General features: G+C 43.6%; 1 protein-coding gene and 1 pseudogene across 1 annotated transcript; both read left to right on the forward strand.

The window, feature by feature from the left end:
- The first annotated feature begins 7803 nt into the window (after window positions 1-7803).
- LOC120054074 lies at window positions 7804-9349 on the forward strand (annotated as a pseudogene).
- A 2566-nt stretch (window positions 9350-11915) lies between these two features.
- Window positions 11916-18460, forward strand: LOC120054075 (transmembrane protein 263-like). The gene is made up of 3 exons (XM_039001449.1): window positions 11916-12152; window positions 15224-15291; window positions 15920-18460. Exons 2-3 carry the CDS (start codon window positions 15231-15233, stop codon window positions 16216-16218), a joined length of 360 nt encoding a protein of 119 aa, XP_038857377.1. The 5' UTR covers window positions 11916-12152; window positions 15224-15230; the 3' UTR covers window positions 16219-18460.
- The last annotated feature ends 3294 nt before the right edge of the window (window positions 18461-21754 follow it).

The following is a 21754-nucleotide window of genomic DNA, read 5'->3' on the forward strand; positions in this document are numbered from 1 at the left end:
ATTCGACCAAATAAAGATATAAATAGCCACTAACCAAGAAACAAATTCATCAGATGACAGTCTGATAACATATTTATTGTATAGCATATGTTTTGTTAGAAAAATGTGCATATTTCAGGTATAAATCATAGTTTACCATTGCAGCCACCATCACAACTCGACTAGAATAACTACAGAGAGCAACGTGTATTACCTAATTACTCATCATAAAACATTTCTTAAAAATACACAGCGTACAGCAATTGAAAGACACAGATCTTGTGAATCCAGACAATATTTCAGATTTTCTAAGTGTTTTACAGCGAAAACACAATATAGCGTTATATTAGCTTAGCACAGTAGCAAACCATACAACAGCATTGATTCCAGCCAAACATAGCGATAACGTATTCACCACCAAAATATATTAATTTTCACTAACCTTCTCAGAATTCTTCAGATGACAGTCCTGTAACATCATATTACACAATGCATATAGAGTTTGTTCGAAAATGTGCATATTTAGCGGCACAAATCGTGGTTATACAATGAGAAAAGTTGCCAAGCTGTCCAGAAAATGTCGGGCGCCATCTTGGAGAGTCACCTATTCTAATCAATAAATAATCATAAACTTGACTAAAAAATACAGGGTGGACAGCAAATGAAAGACAAATTAGTTCTTAATGCAATCGCTTTGTAACATTTTTAAAATTAACGTTATTGCGCAATACATCGTGCGCTAAAGCAAGGCTACACTGAAATTAATGGCGGCTTATGCATTTAACATTTTTCAACAGAACAACGATTTATCAGCATAAATAGTTCTTACTTTTTGATGACCTCCCATCAGAATCTTGGGAAAGGTGTCCTTTGTCCAGAACAATCGTCTTTTGGTTGAAAGCTGTCCTCTTGTCCTGTCGAAATAGCATTGCAGTTCGGCATGTGCCGGAAAGGTGTCCAACTCTTGAAAGCGCGTCACAAAGAAATGCCAGAAAATCGCAATAAACTGATATAAATTGCTATAAGTCGGTTTAAATTAACTACCTTATGATGTCTTTAACAACTATAATGAATAAAAACATGACCGGAGATATAGAACTGGCAAAACGAAAGCTTGGCAGGAGGCCACTCTGATGTCCCTACTGCGCCAGGCGCAACGTTGAAAAGGACGGTACTTCCGCTCCAGGGTCTTATATAAGGTCTCAGATTGCGCAATCCACTCCATTCAAATTCTCCCCGCTTACTGACATCTAGAGGAAGACGTATGCAGTGCATGTAGCCCGATGGCTTACATGGGGACTTATAAACTGACCTCAGAACAGGGACCTCGATTTCTGAAATCTCACTCCCTGACAGGAAAAGTGCTGCAGAATGAGTTCTGTTTCACTCAGAGAAATAATTCAAACGGTTTTAGAAACTAGAGAGTGTTTTCTATCCAATAGTAATAATAATATGCATATTGTACGAGCAAGAATTGAGTACGAGGCAGTTTAATTTGGGAACACATTTTTCCAAAGTCGAAATAGCACCCCCCATAGGCTCAAGAGGTTTTTAAGGACACCACACTCTCCTTGCCATAATTGTACCTCACAAACCGAACTGACTACATCTCCCTCAAAGGCCACACCTCAGACTCAACTGCAGTTATACAGGGTGTCCTCCAGCGCTCTGTAATGGGTCCCTTACTCTTTAACATCTACTCCTTGGTCAGATCCGCCGTTACTTCGACATCTACTGGTATTCCGATGACACCCAGATCTAACTCGGCACCAAATCCCTCCTCAAAACACCTATGACCCACATTGAATCCTGCCTCTCTGCAATAAAAACATGGATGCAACAAAGCTTCCTCAAGCTCAACAGTGATAAAACTCCTCATAGGCACCAAATCCACCCTCACCAAACAAAATGTGTAAAAAGTCAAGGGGTCTGAATATTTTCCAAAGGCACTGTATGTATGTATGTGTGTATTTATATATATATTTTTTTATTTTATTATTATTATTTTTAATTATTATTATATTTTAATTTTTTTACCCTTTTACTCCCAAATTTCGTTGTATCCAATTGGTGGTTACAGTCTTGTCTCATCGCTGCAACTCCTGTACGGACTTGGGAGAGGCGAAGGTCGAGATCCGTGCATCCTCCGAAACACAACCCAACCAAGCTGCACTGCTTCTTGACGCAGTGCCCACTCAACCTGGAAGCCAGCCGCACCAATGTGCAGGAGGAAACACAGTGCACTTGGCGTGCACTGCGCCCGGCCCGCCACAGGAGTCGCTAGTGCACGATGGGACAAGGACATTGCCGGCCAAACCCTCCCCTAACTCGGACAACGTTGGGCCAATTGTGCGCCACCCCATGGGTCTCCTGTCGTGGCCGGCTGCAACAGAGCCTGGACTCGAACCCAGAATCTCTAGTGGCACAGCTACTGTAGCACTGCAATGCAGTGCTTTAGACCACAGTGCCACTCGGGAGGCCCATGTATATTCCTCTGTCCAGTGTCTGTGTTCTTTTGCCCATCTTAATCTTTTATTTTTATTGGCCAGTCTGATATGGCTTTTTCTTTGCAACTCTGCCTAGAAGGCCAGCATCCCGGAGTCACCTCTTCACTGTTGACGTTGAGACTGGTGTTTTGCAGGTACTATTTAATGAAGCTGCCAGTTGAGGACTTGTGATGCGTCTGTTTCTCAAACTAGATACTCTAACGTACTTATCCTCTTGCTCAGTTGTGCACTGGGGACTCCCACTGCTCTTTCTATTCTGGTTAGAGCCAGTTTGAGATTTACTTATCAACAAGGACGCACACTGGCCTTTGTTAACACAATGAAAGCACAAGGATGGCTGGAACTTTCTCTCTCTTTACTTCTCTCGAGCTGATCTTCTCTGAGCTGGAAATCGCCCAGCATGCTCTGCTCCACTTCACCGGTGTTCGGAGCTACAGCTCTGATATGATGAACTAACATTACTGATATGATTAACTACAAATACTTCACAGCCTTTTGTACACCAAGGGAGTCTCAAATTAGACTTAATTTGATTTTGGCCTAATTTATTTTACCTTGAATATTGCAGCCCATTTGTGAAGACTATTAGCCAGACAAAACCCGCTGAGTTCAACAATAAATATTGGCTGAATTTATCTTCAAGCCAATTACCTTTTCCTCATTGTTAGGCTATTTGATGTGTAGTCAAATTTGTATAAAAAGTTTATAGGTAACACCCAAATCACTGCTAAAGACGGTATAGCTATAGATAGTACACTCCATAATAAAACAATTCCTAGTAGTTTGAGGGTAGACTGACTGTATTATTTGGCATTAATAGACTAGTTTTACGCACAACAACTTTCTATCCAAGCTGGGAGAGAGCGGGAGGACGTCAACAGCCATTACTGTCAGGTTCTACATGCGAGCGCCTCGGGCTTATTAATTTCACCATCCCAGCTGATCTTAACATTATAGACAAAGTCCAGGCTGGGCCCCTGAGCAAGGAGACACTCCTAAGCAAGTACCATGATGTCTTCAATGCACCGGTCGAGTCAGTTCCCGGGGAAGTCCACTTTGAGTTGGACGCAGCAATCCAGCCTGTCCAGTGTGCACCCCGCAATGTACCAGTGGCCATGAAAGCAGCTACGAAGGCTCAGCTTGACAAATACGAAGCAGATGGCCACATGATATCCGTCACCGAGCCTACAGACTGGATAAGTAATATGGTTATCGTCAACAAACCAGACAAGCTACGGATATGCATTGATCCTAAACACCTCAACCGGGCTCTGCGACATTCACATTACATTATGCCCACGTTGGAGGATGTTCTTTACAAGCTCCCAAAGGCCAGATTCTTCACGCTCGTGGATGCCAGAGATGCCTTCCTGCAGTGCAAGCTCGACGAGCCCAGCAGCTACATGACCACCTTTTGGACACCCTGGGGCAGGAAGAGGTGGTTGAAGCTTCCGTTTGGTGTCTCCGTGGCTCCAGAGGTATATCAGCGGAAACAGCATGAGCTGTTGATGGGACTCAGTGGCGTGGAACCCATAGCAGATGACATCCTCGTAGTGGGCTGTGGGGACAGTGATGAGGAGGCAGAATGTGACCATGACGCCAAGCTGCTGGTCCTGATGGTCAGATGCAGACAGGTCAAGCTAAGGCTAAGCATAAAAAAGCTTCAGTTTAAAGTGCCAGAGGTCCGCTTTCATGGGCACATCTTGTCCTCCACCGGATTGAAGGCGGAGCCTGAAAAAGTGAAGGCTGTCTTGGAAATGCCCCACCCATCTGACGTGAAGGGAGTGCAGCGCTTTGTCGGATTCGTCACCTACCTGGCCAAATTCCTACCGCGGCTCTCTGAAGTGTGTGAGCCACTAAGGAGGCTCATGGACAAGGACACCATCTGGCATTGGCTCCCAAAACATGACGCAGCGGTGAGGGAAATAAAACAACTGGTCACCCAGACACCTGTACTGCGATACTACAATGTGTCAAAACCTGTCACGATTCAGAGTGACTCAAGCCTATGTCAGTAAATGCACAATCTGCAATGAATATGCCATTGAGCAACAGAGAGAGAGACGATGATGTCCCACGAGCTACCGATGCGCCCCTGGCAGATAGTAAGTCTAGATCTCTTCCAGCACAGTGGCAAAGACTTTCTGCTGGTAGTCGATCATTACTCAGACTTTTGGGAGATTGACCTCCTCCCAGACCTCTCAGCAGAGACAACGATCAAACGCTGCAAGGCTCAGTTTGCCCGCTATGGCCAGCCAGATAGGGTAATTTCAGACAATGGACCCCAATTCTCCGGAGTTGAGTTCCGAAAATTTGCTGCAGGATGGGAATTCGAGCATGTCACTTCATCCCCACGACACCCAAAAGCTAATGGGAAGGCGGAGTCCGCAGTAAAAATCGCAAAGAACCTCTGCAAAAAGGCTCTGCGAGAGGGCAAAGATGCCTGGAAAGCAATCCTGCAGTGGCGCAATACCCCGACAGAAGGCATGGATAGCAGCTCGGCCCAGCGCCTCATGGCACGGCGCTTAAAAGCAGCTCTGCCAGTAGCCAGCACTCTCCTGGAGCCATGTGTGGTGACAGACGTGCTGGTGAAGCTACGTCACAGAAGACAGGTCTCCAAGTTTATCTACGACAAATCAGCAAAAGACTTACCTGAGCTCACGGTGGGTGAAACGGTGCGAATGAAGCCACTACCAGGGGACCGGGCGGGCCTCTGGAGACTCGGATCCTGTGTACAGAAAGTGGCACCACGCTCCTACTTGGTCGAAGTGAATGGATCACTGTACCGTCGCAACAGGGTTGACCTTCGGATTGCTGAGCCAGCACCTACTCAGAACCCTGATGGTCAAAGGGGTCGCATGACAAAAGACGGAACCCCAGCAAGTCACATGGGGCCTGAGGCACTGGGCGAAGAGCCAGGGGATCACAGGTCGGCCGCTCCCTCGCCCATCAATACTCCCCTTAGACAGTCAGGTGACCCGCCTGTGCGGGAACCCGCAGTCCTCGCAAACAAGCCCCCTGTCTTTTCACACTGCGGGCGTCTGTCCCAGCCACCAAAAAGACTTAATCTGTAGGTTTCCCATCAGGGATTGTTGACAGACAGAGATAAAAGTGAAGAGAGTATCAACATGTGTTGTTGTTACCTGAGAAAAAAATTAAAATAAGAAAAAAAATACTAAACTGTTCATGTTGGAAATTATTACTAGGTTTGTTTTGTTAGTGAATTGACACCTCCTGTCCTATTTTATTCAAGGGAAAATGTTATGGGTGTAAAATGGCACAGTGATGCCATCTGTTGGTAAATGTTCATTACTGCAACTCATGTGTTTTACCGGTGTGCTTGAGATACCCGGATGTATTGTGATGTACGGAACAAGACTGGTTACTCGCATCAATGCCTCTGTCTCGTCATTTAACATTCAAACAGACGGCTCCTGTCATACAGTTTTAGGTAGCCTATACAGGACAGCTGTATATTTAAAAATATATATATATTTTTTTTTTAGCTGATTAGTATTCTGTTATATCAAAAATGTATTTGACAATCTGCAATGTTTGAATTTCCAACTTGAATTACTGGCGGGTGGACAGGAGGTTAGGTACCGGCCTGTTATGTAAGATTATGGGCTGGTTTCCCAGACAATGAGTAAGCCTAGTCCTGAACTAAAAAGCATTTTCAGTGGAGAATCGCAGGGTTATTCCACCAATAGAGTGCCTTTTATGTGTGCAATTGTTGAAAAAACACTCAATTGAACAGTTGGATCAAATACTGCACATCTACTGTACAAACTAAGCCATATTAAAATGTTCATCAGTAGTGTGTTTTCATTCAATTAAATGAGTTGTCCTCAATGAATGGCATTTTAAACCACTTGTTTCTATGTGATTGGTGATTACTTTACTTGTCCCTAAGGTTTAAGGTCAAACTTATAACATGAACTGAACTCTTATTTTAATATGGTAAAACTGTTCATGTTTAAATATTTGTTAAAAAGTAACATTGTTAAGCTTGCATTAAATTTCCCTTCCCAATCTTCCATTCCCCTTGCTACAAGGGGAGTTTGGCTGATTTAAGATGAAATTGTCAACCCTGTTACAGTCAACCTTGTCACTTTTATAGTTATTTTTATTTAACCTCTTGAGATGGTAAAACATGTGCTCTTTATAGATGTACTCTTGATGTGCTCTAGGTGAAATAAATACACCACCCAAAAGGCACTCTATATGTAGAATGACCCCTCTATTGAAAGTGCCTTTTAGTCCATGACTAGGCTTTGATTTGGGGCTCCTAAGAAAATCATAAGCACAGGAAGTTGGTGGTGCCGTACAAATGGCTGGAGCGGAATATGTGAAATGGTATCATATACATCAAACGCATGGTTTCCATGTGTTGGTGACATTCCATTAACTCCATTTCGGCCATTACTATGAGCCGTTCTCCCCTCAGCAGCCTCCTGTGATCATTAGGGCATTTCCATTAATTAATAATTAAATAGATAGGCTATATTCCACAAATTCAAATCTAGACCTCGCTTGAAGCCATATCCACTGCTTTTTTCATTCTTCCCCTCTAATCAGGGACTGATTTAGATCTGGGACACCAGGTGGGTGCAATTAATGATCAGGTAGAACCGAAAACCAGCAGGCTCCAGACCTCATAGGGTAAGATTTGACTACCCCTGGGCTATAGTACAGCCATGTCAGGATGGGAAACAGCTTTTGTCTAATTGATGTCAAAAGTAGTTTATTTTTTAGCTAGTCCTAACCCTTTCCTAACCTTTTAGCTCATTATCCAAACATGCTTGGTTAGTTCTCCTAACCTGCTCTTTAAATCAATGTCAATTGAAAGCCACACCCCCACACTTGATTGCTGAATAATTTATAAGCCAGGCCCATTAACAATGTTCTGTCTGTGCAAGGTGAGTGTCCTGTTGTGGTACGCTTTAGACTGAAGTGTGTAGTACTACCAGGTTGACATGAAAATGTTTTGTTTGCACTCGTAGTTTACATGCTGACTGTTTCAGTTTTTGGTCAAGTGTCCCATTTTGAATTCACATTCCATTTGTAGCTGCTGAACAATGGTAAGCTGAAGTGTTTCATAACAAAATAAATATATAATGGCCTTTTCAAATGGTACCTCTTGAGCTTTTCTCTGGAGTTATGTTTGCACTAGTATTTATGTAATCTCCTAAAAAATGTGTTATGAGCCCTACTTTCCCTGTAATTGAACCTCAATAGTTGGGCTACAACACGCAGTATAGCAAATTTGAAAATAGTAACTGATATGGATATGACATCCAATTATTTATTGTTGACAGAGGGAGTCCATTCTGTACACATCGGCCAAGCAGGTATCCAGATGGGCAATGCATGTTGGGAGTTGTATTGCCTGGAGCATGGTTTCCATCCAGATGGAAGAATACATGAGTCCAGAACTGCATCCCTGGCTGACTCCTCATTTGGTACCTTCTTCAGTGAGACTGGAGGTGGGAAACATGTTCCCAGGGCTGTCTTCATAGATTTGAAGCCTACAGTTGTGGGTATGGAAGATGTATTTCAATAGCATGATCCACAACATCAAATGTCATGGTGTTCATCGGCATGTAATATCTGGAATTTTGTGCTGTGTAGTTTTATTTTGTGCCTTTCTGCATGTGTCAATGTAATTTATTCTAGATGAGATAAGGAACGGACACTACCGTCAGTTGTATCCCCCTGAACAACTCATCAGTGGCAAGGAGGATGCTGCCAATAACTATGCACGTGGCCATTACACTATTGGAAAGGAGATTGTGGAGTCTGTACTGGACATAATGTGTAAAATGGTGAGTGGCTCTGAATGTCTAATTGCAAGTCCCTGTATGGTGATATTTGGATAAATGGTTTAATGTGTGAATTTTCTCAGGCAGACCAATGCACTGGACTACAAGGCTTCCTAATCTTCCATAGTTTTGGGGGTGGTACTGGCTCAGGCTTTGCTTCGCTGTTGATGGAGCGTCTGTCTGTAGATTACGGCAAGAAGTCCAAACTGGAGTTCTCTGTCTACCCTGTGCCCCAGGTGTCTACAGCAGTTGTGGCGCCCTACAACTCCATGCGGACCACACACACCACTCTAGAGCACTCAGATTGCTCTTTCATGGTGGATAATGAGGCCATCTTTGACATATGCAAGTGTAATCTTTGTGTGGAGCGTCCAGCTTATACCCATCTGAATTGCCTCATTGCCCAGATTGTCTCCTCAATCACTGCCTCTCTGTGCTTTGATGGTGCACTCAATGTGGACCTGACAGTTTCAGATCAACCTGGTACCTTACCCCCGTATCCACTTCCCCCTGGTCACTTAGGCCCTTTCTGCTGAGATGGGAGCATATCATGAGCAACTCTCTGTTCTTGATCACAAATGCCTGCTTTGAGCCGGCTGACCAGATGGTAAAGTGTGATCCCAGGCTTGGAAAGTACATGGCTTGCTGCTTGCTGTACCGTGGTGATGTGGTGTCCAAAGATGTCAACGCATCCATCGCCCACATCAAGACCTGCAAATCCATTCAATTTGTGGATTGGTGTCCCACAGGATTCAAGGTAGGGATCAACTACCAGCCGCCTACTGTTGTGCCTGGGGGTGATCTGGCCAAGGTGCAGAGAGCTGTGTGCATGCTGAGTAACACCACAGCTATTGCAGAGGCTTTGAGTCGTCTGGACCACAAGTTTGACCTGATGTATGCCAAGCGGGCCTTTGTGCACTGGTATGTGGGTGGAGGAAGGGGAGTTCTGAGGCCAGAGAGGACATGGCTGCTCTGGAGAATGATTATGAGGTGGTGGGGGTAGACTCTGGTGATGGTTGTGAGGAGGAAGATGAATACTAAATTTGCCTCCAATTCATTTTTATACTTCAGCCCCTTGTCTAATTATAATAACTCCAAGCATTTGAATTCATGCTTTTTTTTTTTTAATACATTGGATTTATTTATTGATACATGTATGATGGTTTGGAACTTGTCAGGTGTGGCTGTGTATAATTACAATAAGGTGTCTCAACTTTGGATGGTGTCTCAACTTTGGGGGTGGTAGGCTAATTTGCATACTCAAAGAAGATTAGCAATTGACATGACAACAAGAATTGTTGGTACATCTGCAAGTAACATTTTGTGTGCATTGACTGCACCTGACTGTATTTAAGCCAAATGGTGTATCTAAACTGTAAATGGGGAGGATCAACTTCATATCTGACTAGTGTAAATCAAGCATTGTTGTCAATGGGAACACAACCTGCACATGTGTAACTGATGTGAAATGGCTAGCTAGTTAGCGGTGGTGCGCGCTAATAGCCTTTCAAACGGTGACATCACTCGCTCTGAGACCTTGAAGTACTGGTTCCCCTTGCTCTGTAAGGGCCGCGGCCTTGGTGGATCGATGGGTAACGATGCTTCGTGGGTGTCAGTTGTTGATGTGTGCAGAGGGTCCCTGGTTCGCGCCCGGGTCGAGGGGACGGACTAAAGTTAAACTGTTACACATGGAGTAGGTGTTACATTGTCCAATATTTGACTGATTAACATTATTCGAGATGTGGAGTCTGAAGTGTCAGTATAATAACTGATACATTTCCCAGTTCTTTGTAGAGATGCATAAATAAGCATAACCTTTCTCAAAGACCAATAAAATGTATGGCTAATAGGCCTATGGTGGAAAATTGTGCCACCAGACTGAGAATGTCAAATTTTGTCACACATGCTTTTCGCAGCTCTTGATGGTGTAGTGAAATGCTTGTCATGACACGATGTAGTAAACTGTCAACCAGAATAAGGGTTGAATCAAGGATCGCAATAGTCAACGTCTCCTGGAAACCCAGACACTGGGTTACACCAGCCTTCTATGTAAAGTCTTGGTCCTAATTTTCATGAGCTGAAAAAAGATCCCAGAAATATTCCATATGCACAAAAATACATCTCCAATTGTGCACACATTTGTTTACATCCCGGTTAGTGAGCATTTCTCCTTTGCCAAGATAATCCATCTGACAGGTGTGGCATGTCAAGTAGCTGATTAAACAGCATGATCATTACACAGGTGCACCTTGTGCTGGGGACAAAAGGCCACTCTACAATGTGCAGTTTTGTCACACAAAACAATGCCACAGATGTCTCAAGTTTTGTGGGTGCGTGCAATTGACATGCTGACTGCAGGAATGTCCAACACAGCTGTTGCCAGAGAATTGATTGTTCATTTCTCTACCATAAACTGCCTCCAATGTAATTTTAGCAAATTTGGCAGAACATCCAACCGGCCTCACAACCGTAGACCACATGTAACCACGGCAGCCCAGGGGCCAGATTCACAAAACTTTATTTACGAAAAAACGCAAGAAGTTTCTTAAGGAAAAAAATAGGAAGTTCATAAGATAGTTCGTAAATGCAATTCCTCAAAATGTTCATAGGAATTCGTAGTTTTCTTAGGAACATCGTCAAAATCTTATGTGGCATTGACATTAGTGACGTGCTTGAAACCAATAAAAAAAAGCCTGTGACAGGGATGATCGGCTTTGGTTATTTCATTATTTTTCACACATTATAGCCATCAGACTAGCTATATCAAAAATGGATAACCAAGAAAAGAGATTGAAGTGATGGTGGAGGAAATAGCAGCCAGGAAAAGGTTGCTGTTGGGGAGATTTGATAACTGCGGGGTCACTGAAGAGCCCAAAAAGAAAGGATGGGCGAGAGTGGCCAAGTCTGTCTCTGCCGTCGGGGGTATGGCAAGGGACAGTGACACCGTAAAAAAGAAGTGGTCCGACATCAAGTAGGCTGCTAAGAAGGGTGCTGAGAGACCATTAATGTGGACCAGCTGGAGGAGAAGGTGTCGTCCATCATAGAGATGGTGACGAGATAGCGCTAGCTATTTAACACTTTTAGAATTTTGTAATATATTGCTAATTACTAGTATAATGCGTGTTTAATTTCTATTCTTGCTGTATTTAAATATCCGGTAGCCAACTGCGTCTGTGGCGCAAGAAAAGTATCCATTCATCTCAAGACAAGAGTTTAGTTATCCTAAAGTTAAGTACATTTACAAGAAGAAATCCTGAAGCATTATTTTCGAGAATCCCACTTAACTTTTTTCTTCGGAAGAAACTTAGGTAAAACATTTCCAATAACTTTATTGAGGAATAGCAACTTTGGAAAAAATGGCAGTTAAGAATAAATGTATTCTTAAGAAGGTTTTGTGAATCCAGCCCCAGGACCTCCACATCCGGCTTCTTTACCTGCGGGATCGTCTAAGAAAGGGTGCTGAGGAGTATTTTTTGTTTCTAATAAAGCCCTTTTGTGTGGAAGAAACGCATTCTGATTGGCTGGGCCTGGGACCCCAGTGGGTGGGGGCGCCCACCCATGGCTGCTCCCCTGTCCAGTCATGTGAAATCCATAGATTAGGGCCTAATGAATTTATTTAAATTGACTGATTTCCTTCTATGAAGTGTAACTCATTAAAATGTTGCGTTTGTATTGTTGTTCAGTATAAATGCAGATATTGTGACCTTTCTGGCTGGGGGTGGAAACAAAGCTTGTAGTTTACTGGCTAATGCCTGGCTACTGTTACTCTCAAAAGAAAAGTTGCTGATGGCAGCTGGGTAGCCGCGGTGTCAGAGTCAGAGATAACAGACACACAAACAGCAAGGTACGTTGTAAATTGGCTAACATAACGCTAGCTATATTATTTAGCTAAAACAATCATATCGATTTATGTAAACTCCAACTATTTTGTGTTATCACACAATTTAAATAGAAAGGCATTATGCGCTACATTAAGTCACCTCCAACTACCAAATTAGCGTTAGTTAGCTAACTAGTGTTCTAATTATCTAGTAGCTAGCTAACGTTAGCTAGCCATGCAGCTTCAGTCGAGATGAGTGACTTAGCTAGCTAAAAGTTGGTTGTTGTTTTTCGCCCTTGCGCTCCTAAAGAAAAGTGTTTCACATAGCAAGTGGAGTTTAAAATCGAAGTGAATGAGAGAGTATATTTTGCTAAAACATGTTGCTAATTTAGTTAACAGTCTATGCTAGTGGTTGCTATTTTAGCTACACAGCTAGTTGCCAAACGTCAACTCAGTTGGACTGGGTAGCCTGTTGCCACGTCGTCACTCAGTAATCCATAACGTAGATAACTCGGAACAATTTTAAATTGAACATATTTTGTATGTTTATCATGGGCACAGCTATTTTAACTAGCTAGCTGACGTTAGTACTATAAGTTTGATATTTAGCTAATATAACTAAATTAACTCTAACTCCACACCTTCAACTTCAAGAACCATATCAATTGATTTTCCACAAATTGGGTCGACTGACTAGATTAATGACCGCATGGCTATCTAACGTTATATGCCTACTGGGTGGACATATAAACTGTTTTCGGTTGTCGCTTACTGAATACAATTGACAATCAAACCCTTTTATTGTGTAATGAATGTACTTTAGCCAGCACGTAAGTATGTGTTGGTCCATTTCTAATTTCCATTCTAGTACTTTGCCTAAGGATAGTCTAATAAAAGCTTTTACACAATGATGTATCTGAGTGTGCAATGCGGGGACATGGAGAGCAAAGTTTGCTTATAGACTAAGGTAGACTAGCATAGTTTACTGTAGTGTTAGCCAGAAGATTCAACCCACTTGCTTACAGCTAAGCAAGCACTAGGGTAGGACAGCCTTCCTGTGTAGATTAAAGGTGTGTTTGTAAATCAAATTTTATGGGTCACATACACACATTTACCAGATGTTATTGCGGGTGTAGTGAAATGCTTCTCAAATTTAAACTGGAGTGCCAGAGAGGCGTTCTTAATTCAGAGCGTTGTCAGACTGTTTGTAAATTCTGGCCTATCTGAGTGCTCTGACCTCGCATCAATCAAGCACCCAAGCTAACGTTGGCTAACTTGCTAGCTACTTCCTGACCCAAATTAGAGAATATCTCACTCTGACCATTTTACTCGCCTTAGCGGAGCTGGTTAGGCTGTTTTCATGTTATCCAGAGTGTTGGTGACTAACTGTGCTGTTTGCATCAATTTAATTATGCTTTTTTTGCCAACGTTTACTGACACTGGCCATATTCAACGGGTGTTGAGGGTTCGTAAATTCGTCAGTTATTCTGCACTCTGGTACATTCAGACGAGAGTGCTCTGAAATTTGTATAGCCAGGGTGAATTTTACAAAAGCACCCCAAGACAATGCGGAGCCGGCACGAGATATGGCTCGGAAAGCGTACCTCAATTCACGGATGAGAAATGCATTGTACTCTGAATTGGCCCATTATCCCAACTGTTATACAGAGAAGATTGCTAATTTCTGGAAAAAACTATTTAGTCCTCATGCTAGGTAGCAGAAGCTGCAGCAGCAATTTTGGAATGGCATTGTCAGCCAATCAGCTCCTTTGTTGTTCAGTGCGACATGTCATTCCATAATGGCTGCTGTGGCTACTGCTAGCTAGCATGAAGATGAAAAGGGCAGTTTACTTAACTAGCAGTTCAGTATTCTCGGTGTAAAAGTTGGGATAATGGGACAGTTCTGAGTACACCCCATTTCCCATCACTGGATTGAGGTATGTTCTCCAAGCCACGTCTCACACCTGCTCCGCATTGTTTTATTAATCTACACAGGAAGGCTGTCCGACCATAGTGCAGCTGTAGGCAAGCTGGTTGGATCTGCTGGCTACTGTAGTGTGAAGTTCAGTTTGATGCCATTTTTACTGCCACATAGGCCTATAATAGGCTACATGCACGTAGCTGGGCTGTTGAGCAGCACATGCATTTCAACATTGTAATTAGGCTTATGAGAATGTTCAAAGGCCCTCAGCAAGCATATAATGGTCATGTTGACTGTTCAAGACTTTTCTACTAAGAATAAAGGCTGACATGTCTTTGCATTAGTATCATATCAAAATCACACCTTTTTGTGTGTGTATAGTAGTGCCCCTTGGAGACAGTATACCCCAAAAAGTGGACTTCTAAATATTGGCGAAATAGAGGATGCACCAATATCCATCACATCCACAACCGTTATGGATATCATACCGCTAAACGTGAGAGGATACTGACAATGGAAAGAGAAACCTATTATAAACAATATAAAACCTTGATGAAAGTTATCATTACAGAGCAAGTTGATCCGATGTAGCCTAAGGTGCATGTTTTACAAAAACTTTTCCTACGCTATGGATGTTACATTGCCGCGGCAAGTCATAACTGATGCAGTTATGACTTGCCGCTCTGGTCTTGAAAGGTTTTTGTTGAGCCTACTTTGCAGGTGGTGCAGTCCGTCAGGCAAAAAAAACAGCAATGCTTGAGTGAAATCAATTTAATCAGTTCTTAATCAGAAATTCAGTTCTTTAATTTTTTTATCTTGTTGAGTTGAACATAGCTGAGACAGCCAGGGGGAAAACAGATGATTAGGCTGTCTCAATCAGGCCCAGTATTCCTTCACTGAGTGTTCTACCTCTGCTTATCCTGCGCTTCAACAGTAAACAGGGACTGCATTGTTTGGTGGTGTTAGAAGCAGGCAGCACACCCATGAAGTCAGACTGAGGAATGGTTAGGCCTATGAGCAATCATTCTCCATCTTGTTTTTCAAGAACTAGCCATTCTAACTGCCAGAGGGAAAATGTTTCTCTACAGTCCTTCAGAGACTGGTGCCTCATTTGGGAATACTGAAGAGATAATATTGAGGAATTGGTTGACTACCTGTTTTCTCTCTTGCCTAGAGGGAAGATGAGTCAACGTGAGCAGCAGGATGAAGTCCCAGCATACCTCAAAGATGAGCCTTCAGCAGGTCAGTTCAGTCTCCTTAGTGGCCACTCACATGCTGATGAACATTGAATGGACATTGATTTTTTAAAAATGTACACTGACACTCAGTAATGTAAAGGGGATACTTAGTCAGTTGCACAACTGAATGCATTCAACCAAAATGTGTCTTCCGCATTTACCCCAACCCCTCTGAATCAGAGAGGTGTGGGGGACTGCCTTAATTGATGTCCACATCATCGGCGTCGGATTTTAATTTCCGCACAAATTAGAAGTAAGGATCTCTGTCTGAAGTGTTTGTATTTGTGTACCACTAGGTGGCATTACCGTTCCATCTTCTACACTGTTAGTGGTTCTACAGTTTCTGTCTAGCCCACCACACACGGATTATTTTGTCATTCAAAGCAATGAGGGCTATTGAGGGCCGTCATTACTATTTTTAGTTTTAACTTTCTACTGGGGCTACTACTGTATAATTTGGTCATAATGGCCAATTCTAAGCAGAAGTCATGGTTTGACACAAACTTTCATGTAGTAGCCTATTCATCATTCTGTGCAGTATGGAACGGAGAACATTTACCATAAGCTGGGGAAGTTACTTTGTGTTCCTCTGCTTAACTTCTCTCAACACTAAAACCCTATTGTCTCATCAGACAGCAACAAGGATCACCCCGCGCCCCAGCCAGGCATGTTCTCCAGAGTGACCGGCGGCCTCTTCAGTGTCACTAAAGGTGCCGTGGGAGCCACTGTGGGTGGGGTGGCCTGGATAGGAGGGAAGAGCTTCGACCTGACCAAGACCGCTGTCACCTCGGTGGCCGCTGTACCCGGCATCGGGGTGGGGCTGGTGAAAGGAGGGGTGTGTGCTGTAGCAGGAGGCGTGTCCGCAGTAGGCTCAGCGGTAGCCACTAAAGTTCCTATTGGAGGGGGCAAGAAAAAGGACAAGTCTGATTGAGGAGGGGCAGAAGACAGTGCCATTTTGGGTATCGTGCATGTCGTGTCTGATCCGCCTACAGTCTGGAGGGCTACGGAGGAATCCAACAATGTCGTGTGTATTCACTTTTCATGGAGGGCTCGACACTGATTCACGAGTGTCTATGGACCACTCCCATATTATGTGGCCTGGCCACTGAGGGCGAGATTAAATACGGGGTTTTCTGTTTAGCAGTGCAGGGGCCACCCCACCCATCTTTGTCTGTAATATAAACCAGTGCCTCAAACTGTTGAAATATGAAATGACTGACTGAATGTTGTATTTACTGTAGATCGAAGCCAACCAAGAAAACATTAGGCCTATTTTATTGCGTAATATTTGTTCCATCTCTCGGCCACTGTTGAAGAAACATGCCGTGAAGATTTTTACCATGTTTAGGCGCTGTTCATGTTCATTGCTGTGTTTGTTGAAAACTTGAACGTCACCTGGCAGTCAGACAATCCGTGATCAATGACTAGCCCGGCACCTCTGACAGAAAATAAAGAGGAGCTCATGGGGGGGGTTTGGTACTGGGCCTGCACAGGGGGGTTTACCACCGTGATCCCCGGGCTGTGGCGGGGTTCAGATTGAAGAAGCCAGCACCGGGCTGTTCCAACAACCGAGGCAGCGCCTTGTAGCAAAAAGCGTCGGTAATGGCGGGGAGTTGATGGCTCCACTCCATCTCTTTGATTGATTCTGTTTCTGAGATTACTGACTCTGCCTCTGGGGCCCAGCAGCCCAGCTTTGGTGCCCTCTCCCACAACAACACTCATCACTCTCCCTCTGCTCCCTGAGAATTACCGTGGCACTCTGGGATTTTAATGCTGCCTGCCAGGGCTATGGGGGACTAAACACTCTGCTCAGGAAGTCAATGTTCCTGGCTAGATGTTTATGCTTGTGGAAATTGTTTTCATTTTTCCCCTTCTGCTGTTAAGTATATGATTTGAATCTCAAACTCCCCGTTCCAGATGTGATGGGGATTTTTTTTTAATTCCGGGGGGATTTCTTTTTTCATCCACCAGGGAAATTCTCTAAAGGGGACATTTTCCATTAAAATGTTTCTTCTGAGAGTTCTCTCTGGTGCGAGTAATGTACTCATGTTTTTCAATGACAGAGTAGTTTTAGGATGCGTTTACCCTTTAATGGTATGGAATTAATGTTTTCACTGATGCTGCGCTGAATCACAGAGCTCTGTCACTGCCCTTTCTCTCGCTTTCTTTTGTTCTTTCACTTTACAACAAGGTGCCTTATTCCAACACGATAGCCTGAACTACTTGTAGTCCACATACACTGCGTGTACAATACATTAAGGACACCTGCTCTTTCCTTGACATAGCTTTCACCTGGTCAGTCTGATCCCTTATTGATGTCACCTGTAAAATCCACTTCAATCAATGTAGAGGAAGGGGAGGAGACGGGTTAAAGAAGTATTTTTTTTAAAGCCTTGAGACAATTGAGACTTGGATAGTATATGTGTGCCACTCAGAGGGTGAATGGGCAAGACAAGATTTAAGTGCCTTTGAACAGGATATGGTAGTAGGTGCAAGGTGTACCGGTTTGTCAAGAAATGCAAAGGACATCCAGCCAACTTGACACACCTGTGGGAAGCATTAGTCAACATGGGCCTGCATCCCTGTAGAACACTTTCGACACCTTGTAGTGTCCATGCCCCTATGAGGTTGTTTTTAGGGCAAAGGGGGGTGTGCAACTCAATATTAGGAAGGTGTCCTTAATGTTTTGGCTACACAGTGTATTGTACTACTGGCAAAAAAAAAACGAGGCTATTTTAGCGTTATACATTTTTGAATACATTCAAGGCGTTGCCTTGTGTTATAGGTATTAGAAATACAATGTATTCATATTTTTCATATAGTGCTCTATCAAAGGATTTCACTATTAATCAGTGGATTCTTTAAAAGTGGAGTGCACTGTGCCACAAAACATTGGTGTGTAGGCTACACCTTTAACATGGATATTTATTTTGTTCAGGATTTGTCTCCTTCAAAAATCGCCTTTCCAGTTTTCACCGCAATATTTCATGAACCTTTCGTTCATTCCACGCGTTGACTGCTGGATACAGGAGTTAAGGCTGAGGGATTTAAGGCTGATCCTTCTACAATTTAAGGGATTTCTTATTGGGTGTCCTGTCAATGTGCTGAAGGTGGAATTGAACTCGTATTTCAATATCATTTTTATAATAAATAAATCAGCCTTTTTCATCAGATCTATCGTTTTGCTTGTTTGTCATTAAAAGTTTGACGACGTGAATAAGAACTAGGCTACTCAATTGTGGTTCCTATTTGTTTGGCTAGTCAGCACTGCAGAGATGACTTTCAGTAGCCTCCTCTAGCGCCTTACCCCTCCATTCACTAATCTAAAAGGTGTGTGTTTAGCCAATACAGCAGTGGGCCCACCTAGCCTGCAAATAAGATCATGCCTAAATTGGTAGTAGTGCCACCTTTCCCTGATAACAGCTATCCAATCATTTCAAGCAGGCTACAAATTACAGGGGGGCTGGGTGCTCAACTTCCTTGAATGAGGCATTAGCTCTCCTACATGCAATAAAAGTAACATTTTGGCTGAGGCCTCCTACATAATACTAATTGAACCATTCTTTGTTTAAAATGCAGTGGTACATATGTTTTATAGTGGTAAATATGAAAATAATGGTTTAAACAGTTTATTACTATGTGGCTGCATAAAGTCTTGCTGTCCACGAATGGTACTGTAGAATTCTATAGCAGCACTGTCCACTCAGTAGTGCTGAATTTCGGCCTCAGCTGAGCTTTTAAACGCATAGATTTTCCTTTGTACTTACTAATTTTTACAATTTGTTGGCCTTGCATCTTGATAAAAAATTGCCTAATATTCCAATGTATTAGATTTATCCTTTGACGAAAGCAAACGATGATAAATCAATCAGCTGTTTAGAGTGCTCATTGTTTTTCAGGTGTATTGGTGTTCTCCGTGCCGTCCGCGGCCACAAATTTATTTATATAGCCCTTACATCAGCTGATATCTCAAAGTGCTGTACAGAAACCCAGCCTAAAACCCCAAACAGCAAGCAATGCAGGTGTAGAAGCACGGTGGCTATGAAAAACTCCCTAGACAGGCCAGAACCTAGGACGAAACCTAGAGAGGAACCAGGCTATGGGGGTGGCCAGTCCTCTTCTGGCTGTGCCGGGTGGAGATTATAACAGAACATGGCCAAGATGTTCAAACGTTCATAAATGACCAGCATGGTCAAATAATAATAATCACAGTAGTTGTCGAGGGTGCAGCAAGTCAGCACCTCAGGAGTAAATGTCAGTTGGCTTTTCATAGCCGATCATTAAGAGTATCTCTACTGCTCCTGCTGTCTCTAGAGAGTTGAAAACAGCATGTCTGGGACAGGTAGCACGTCCGGTGAAGAGGTCAGGGTTCCATAGCCACAGGCAGAACAGTTGAAACTGGAGCAGCAGCACTGCCAGGTGAACTGGGGAAAGGTAGTCCTGGGGCATGGTCCTAGGGTTCAGGTCCTCCGAGAGAGAGAAAGAGAGAATTAGAGAGAGCATACTTAAATTCACACAGGACACCGGATAAGACAGGAGAAGTACTCCAGATATAAAAAACTGACCCTAACCCCCCGACACATAAACTACTGCAGCATAAATACTGGAGGCTGAGACAGGAGGGGTCAGGAGACACTGTGGCCCCATCCGATGATACCCCTGGACAGGGCCAAACAGGAAGGATATAACCCCACCCACTTTGCCAAAGTACAGCCCCCACACCACTAGAGGGATATCTTCAACCACCAACTTACCATCCTGAGACAAGGCCGAGTATAGCCCACAAAGATCTCCGCCACGGCACAACCCAAGGGCGGGCGCCAACCCAGACAGGAAGATCACGTCAGTGACTCAACCCACTCAAGTGACGCACCCCTCCTAGGGACGGCATGAAAGAGCACCAGTAAGCCAGTGACTCAGCCCCTGTAATAGGGTTAGAGGCAGAGAATCCCAGTGGAGAGAGGGGAACGGGCCAGGCAGAGACAGCAAGGGCGGTTCGATGCTCCAGAGACTTTCCGTTCACCTTCACACTCCTGGGCTAGACTACACTCAATCATATGACCCACTGAAGAGATAAGTCTTCAGTAAAGACTTAAAGGTTGAGACAGAGTCTGCGTCTCTCACATGGGTAGGCAGACCATTCCATAAAAATTGAGCTCTATAGGAGAAAGCCCTGCCTCCAGCTGTTTGCTTAGAAATTCTAGGGACAATTAGGAGGCCTGCGTCTTGTGACCGTGCGTACGTGTAGGTATGTACGACAGGACCAAATCGGAAAGATAGGTAGGAGCAAGCCCATGTAATGCTTTGTAGGTTAGCAGTAAAACCTTGAAATCAGCACTTCCCTTAACAGGAAGCCAGTGTAGGGAGGCTAGCACTGGAGTAATATGATCACATTTTTGGGTTCTAGTCAGGATTCTAGCAGCCGTATTTAGCACTAACTGAAGTTTATAGCCGGAAAGTAGAGCATTGCAGTAGTCTAACCTAGAAGTAACAAAAGCATGGATTCATTTTTCTGCATAATTTTTGGACAGAAACTTTCTGATTTTTGCAATGTTACGTAGATGGGAAAAAGCTGTACTTGAAACAGTCTTGATATGTTCATCAAAAGAGAGATCATGGTCTAGACTCTAGAGTAACGCCGAGGTCCTTCACAGTTTTATTTGAGACGACTTTACAACCATCAATATTAATTGTCAGATTCAACAGAAGATCTCTTTGTTTCTTGGGACCTAGAACAAGCATCTACATTTTACATTTTTACATTTTAGTCATTTAGCAGACGCTCTTATCCAGAGCGACTTACTTTTTTTTTTTTTTTTTTTTTTACATTTCATTACATTTTACATACTGAGACAAGGATATCCCTACCGGCCAAACCCTCCCTAACCCGGACGACGCTATGCCAATTGTGCGTCGCCCCACGGACCTCCCGGTTGCGGCCGGCTGCGACAGAGCCTGGGCGCGAACCCAGCCCAGCCTGGGCGCGAACCCAGAGACTCTGGTGGCGCAGCTAGCACTGCGATGCAGTGCCCTAGACCACTGCGCCACCCGGGAGGTAAATCTCTGTTTTGTCCGAGTTTAAAAGTAGAATGTTTTCAGCCATCCACTTCCTTATGTCTGAAACACAGACTTCCAGCGAGGGCAATTTTGGGGCTTCACCATGTTTCATTGAAATGTACAGCTGTGTGTCATCCGCATAGCAGTGAAAGTTAACATTATGTTTTCGAATGACATCCCCAAGAGGTAAAATATATAGTGAAAACAATAGTGGTCCCAAAACGGAACCTTGAGGAACATCGAAATGTACAGTTGATTTGTCAGAGGACAAACCATTCACAGAGAAAAACTGATAAGATCTAAACCTGTAGACCAATTTGGGTTTCCAATCTCTCCAAAAGAATGTGGTGATCGATTGTATCAAAAGCAGCACTAAGGTCTAGGAGCACGAGGACAGATGCAGAGCCTCG

Source organism: Salvelinus namaycush, chromosome 9, assembly GCF_016432855.1.
Source record: "Salvelinus namaycush isolate Seneca chromosome 9, SaNama_1.0, whole genome shotgun sequence".
Lineage (NCBI taxonomy): Eukaryota > Metazoa > Chordata > Actinopteri > Salmoniformes > Salmonidae > Salvelinus > Salvelinus namaycush.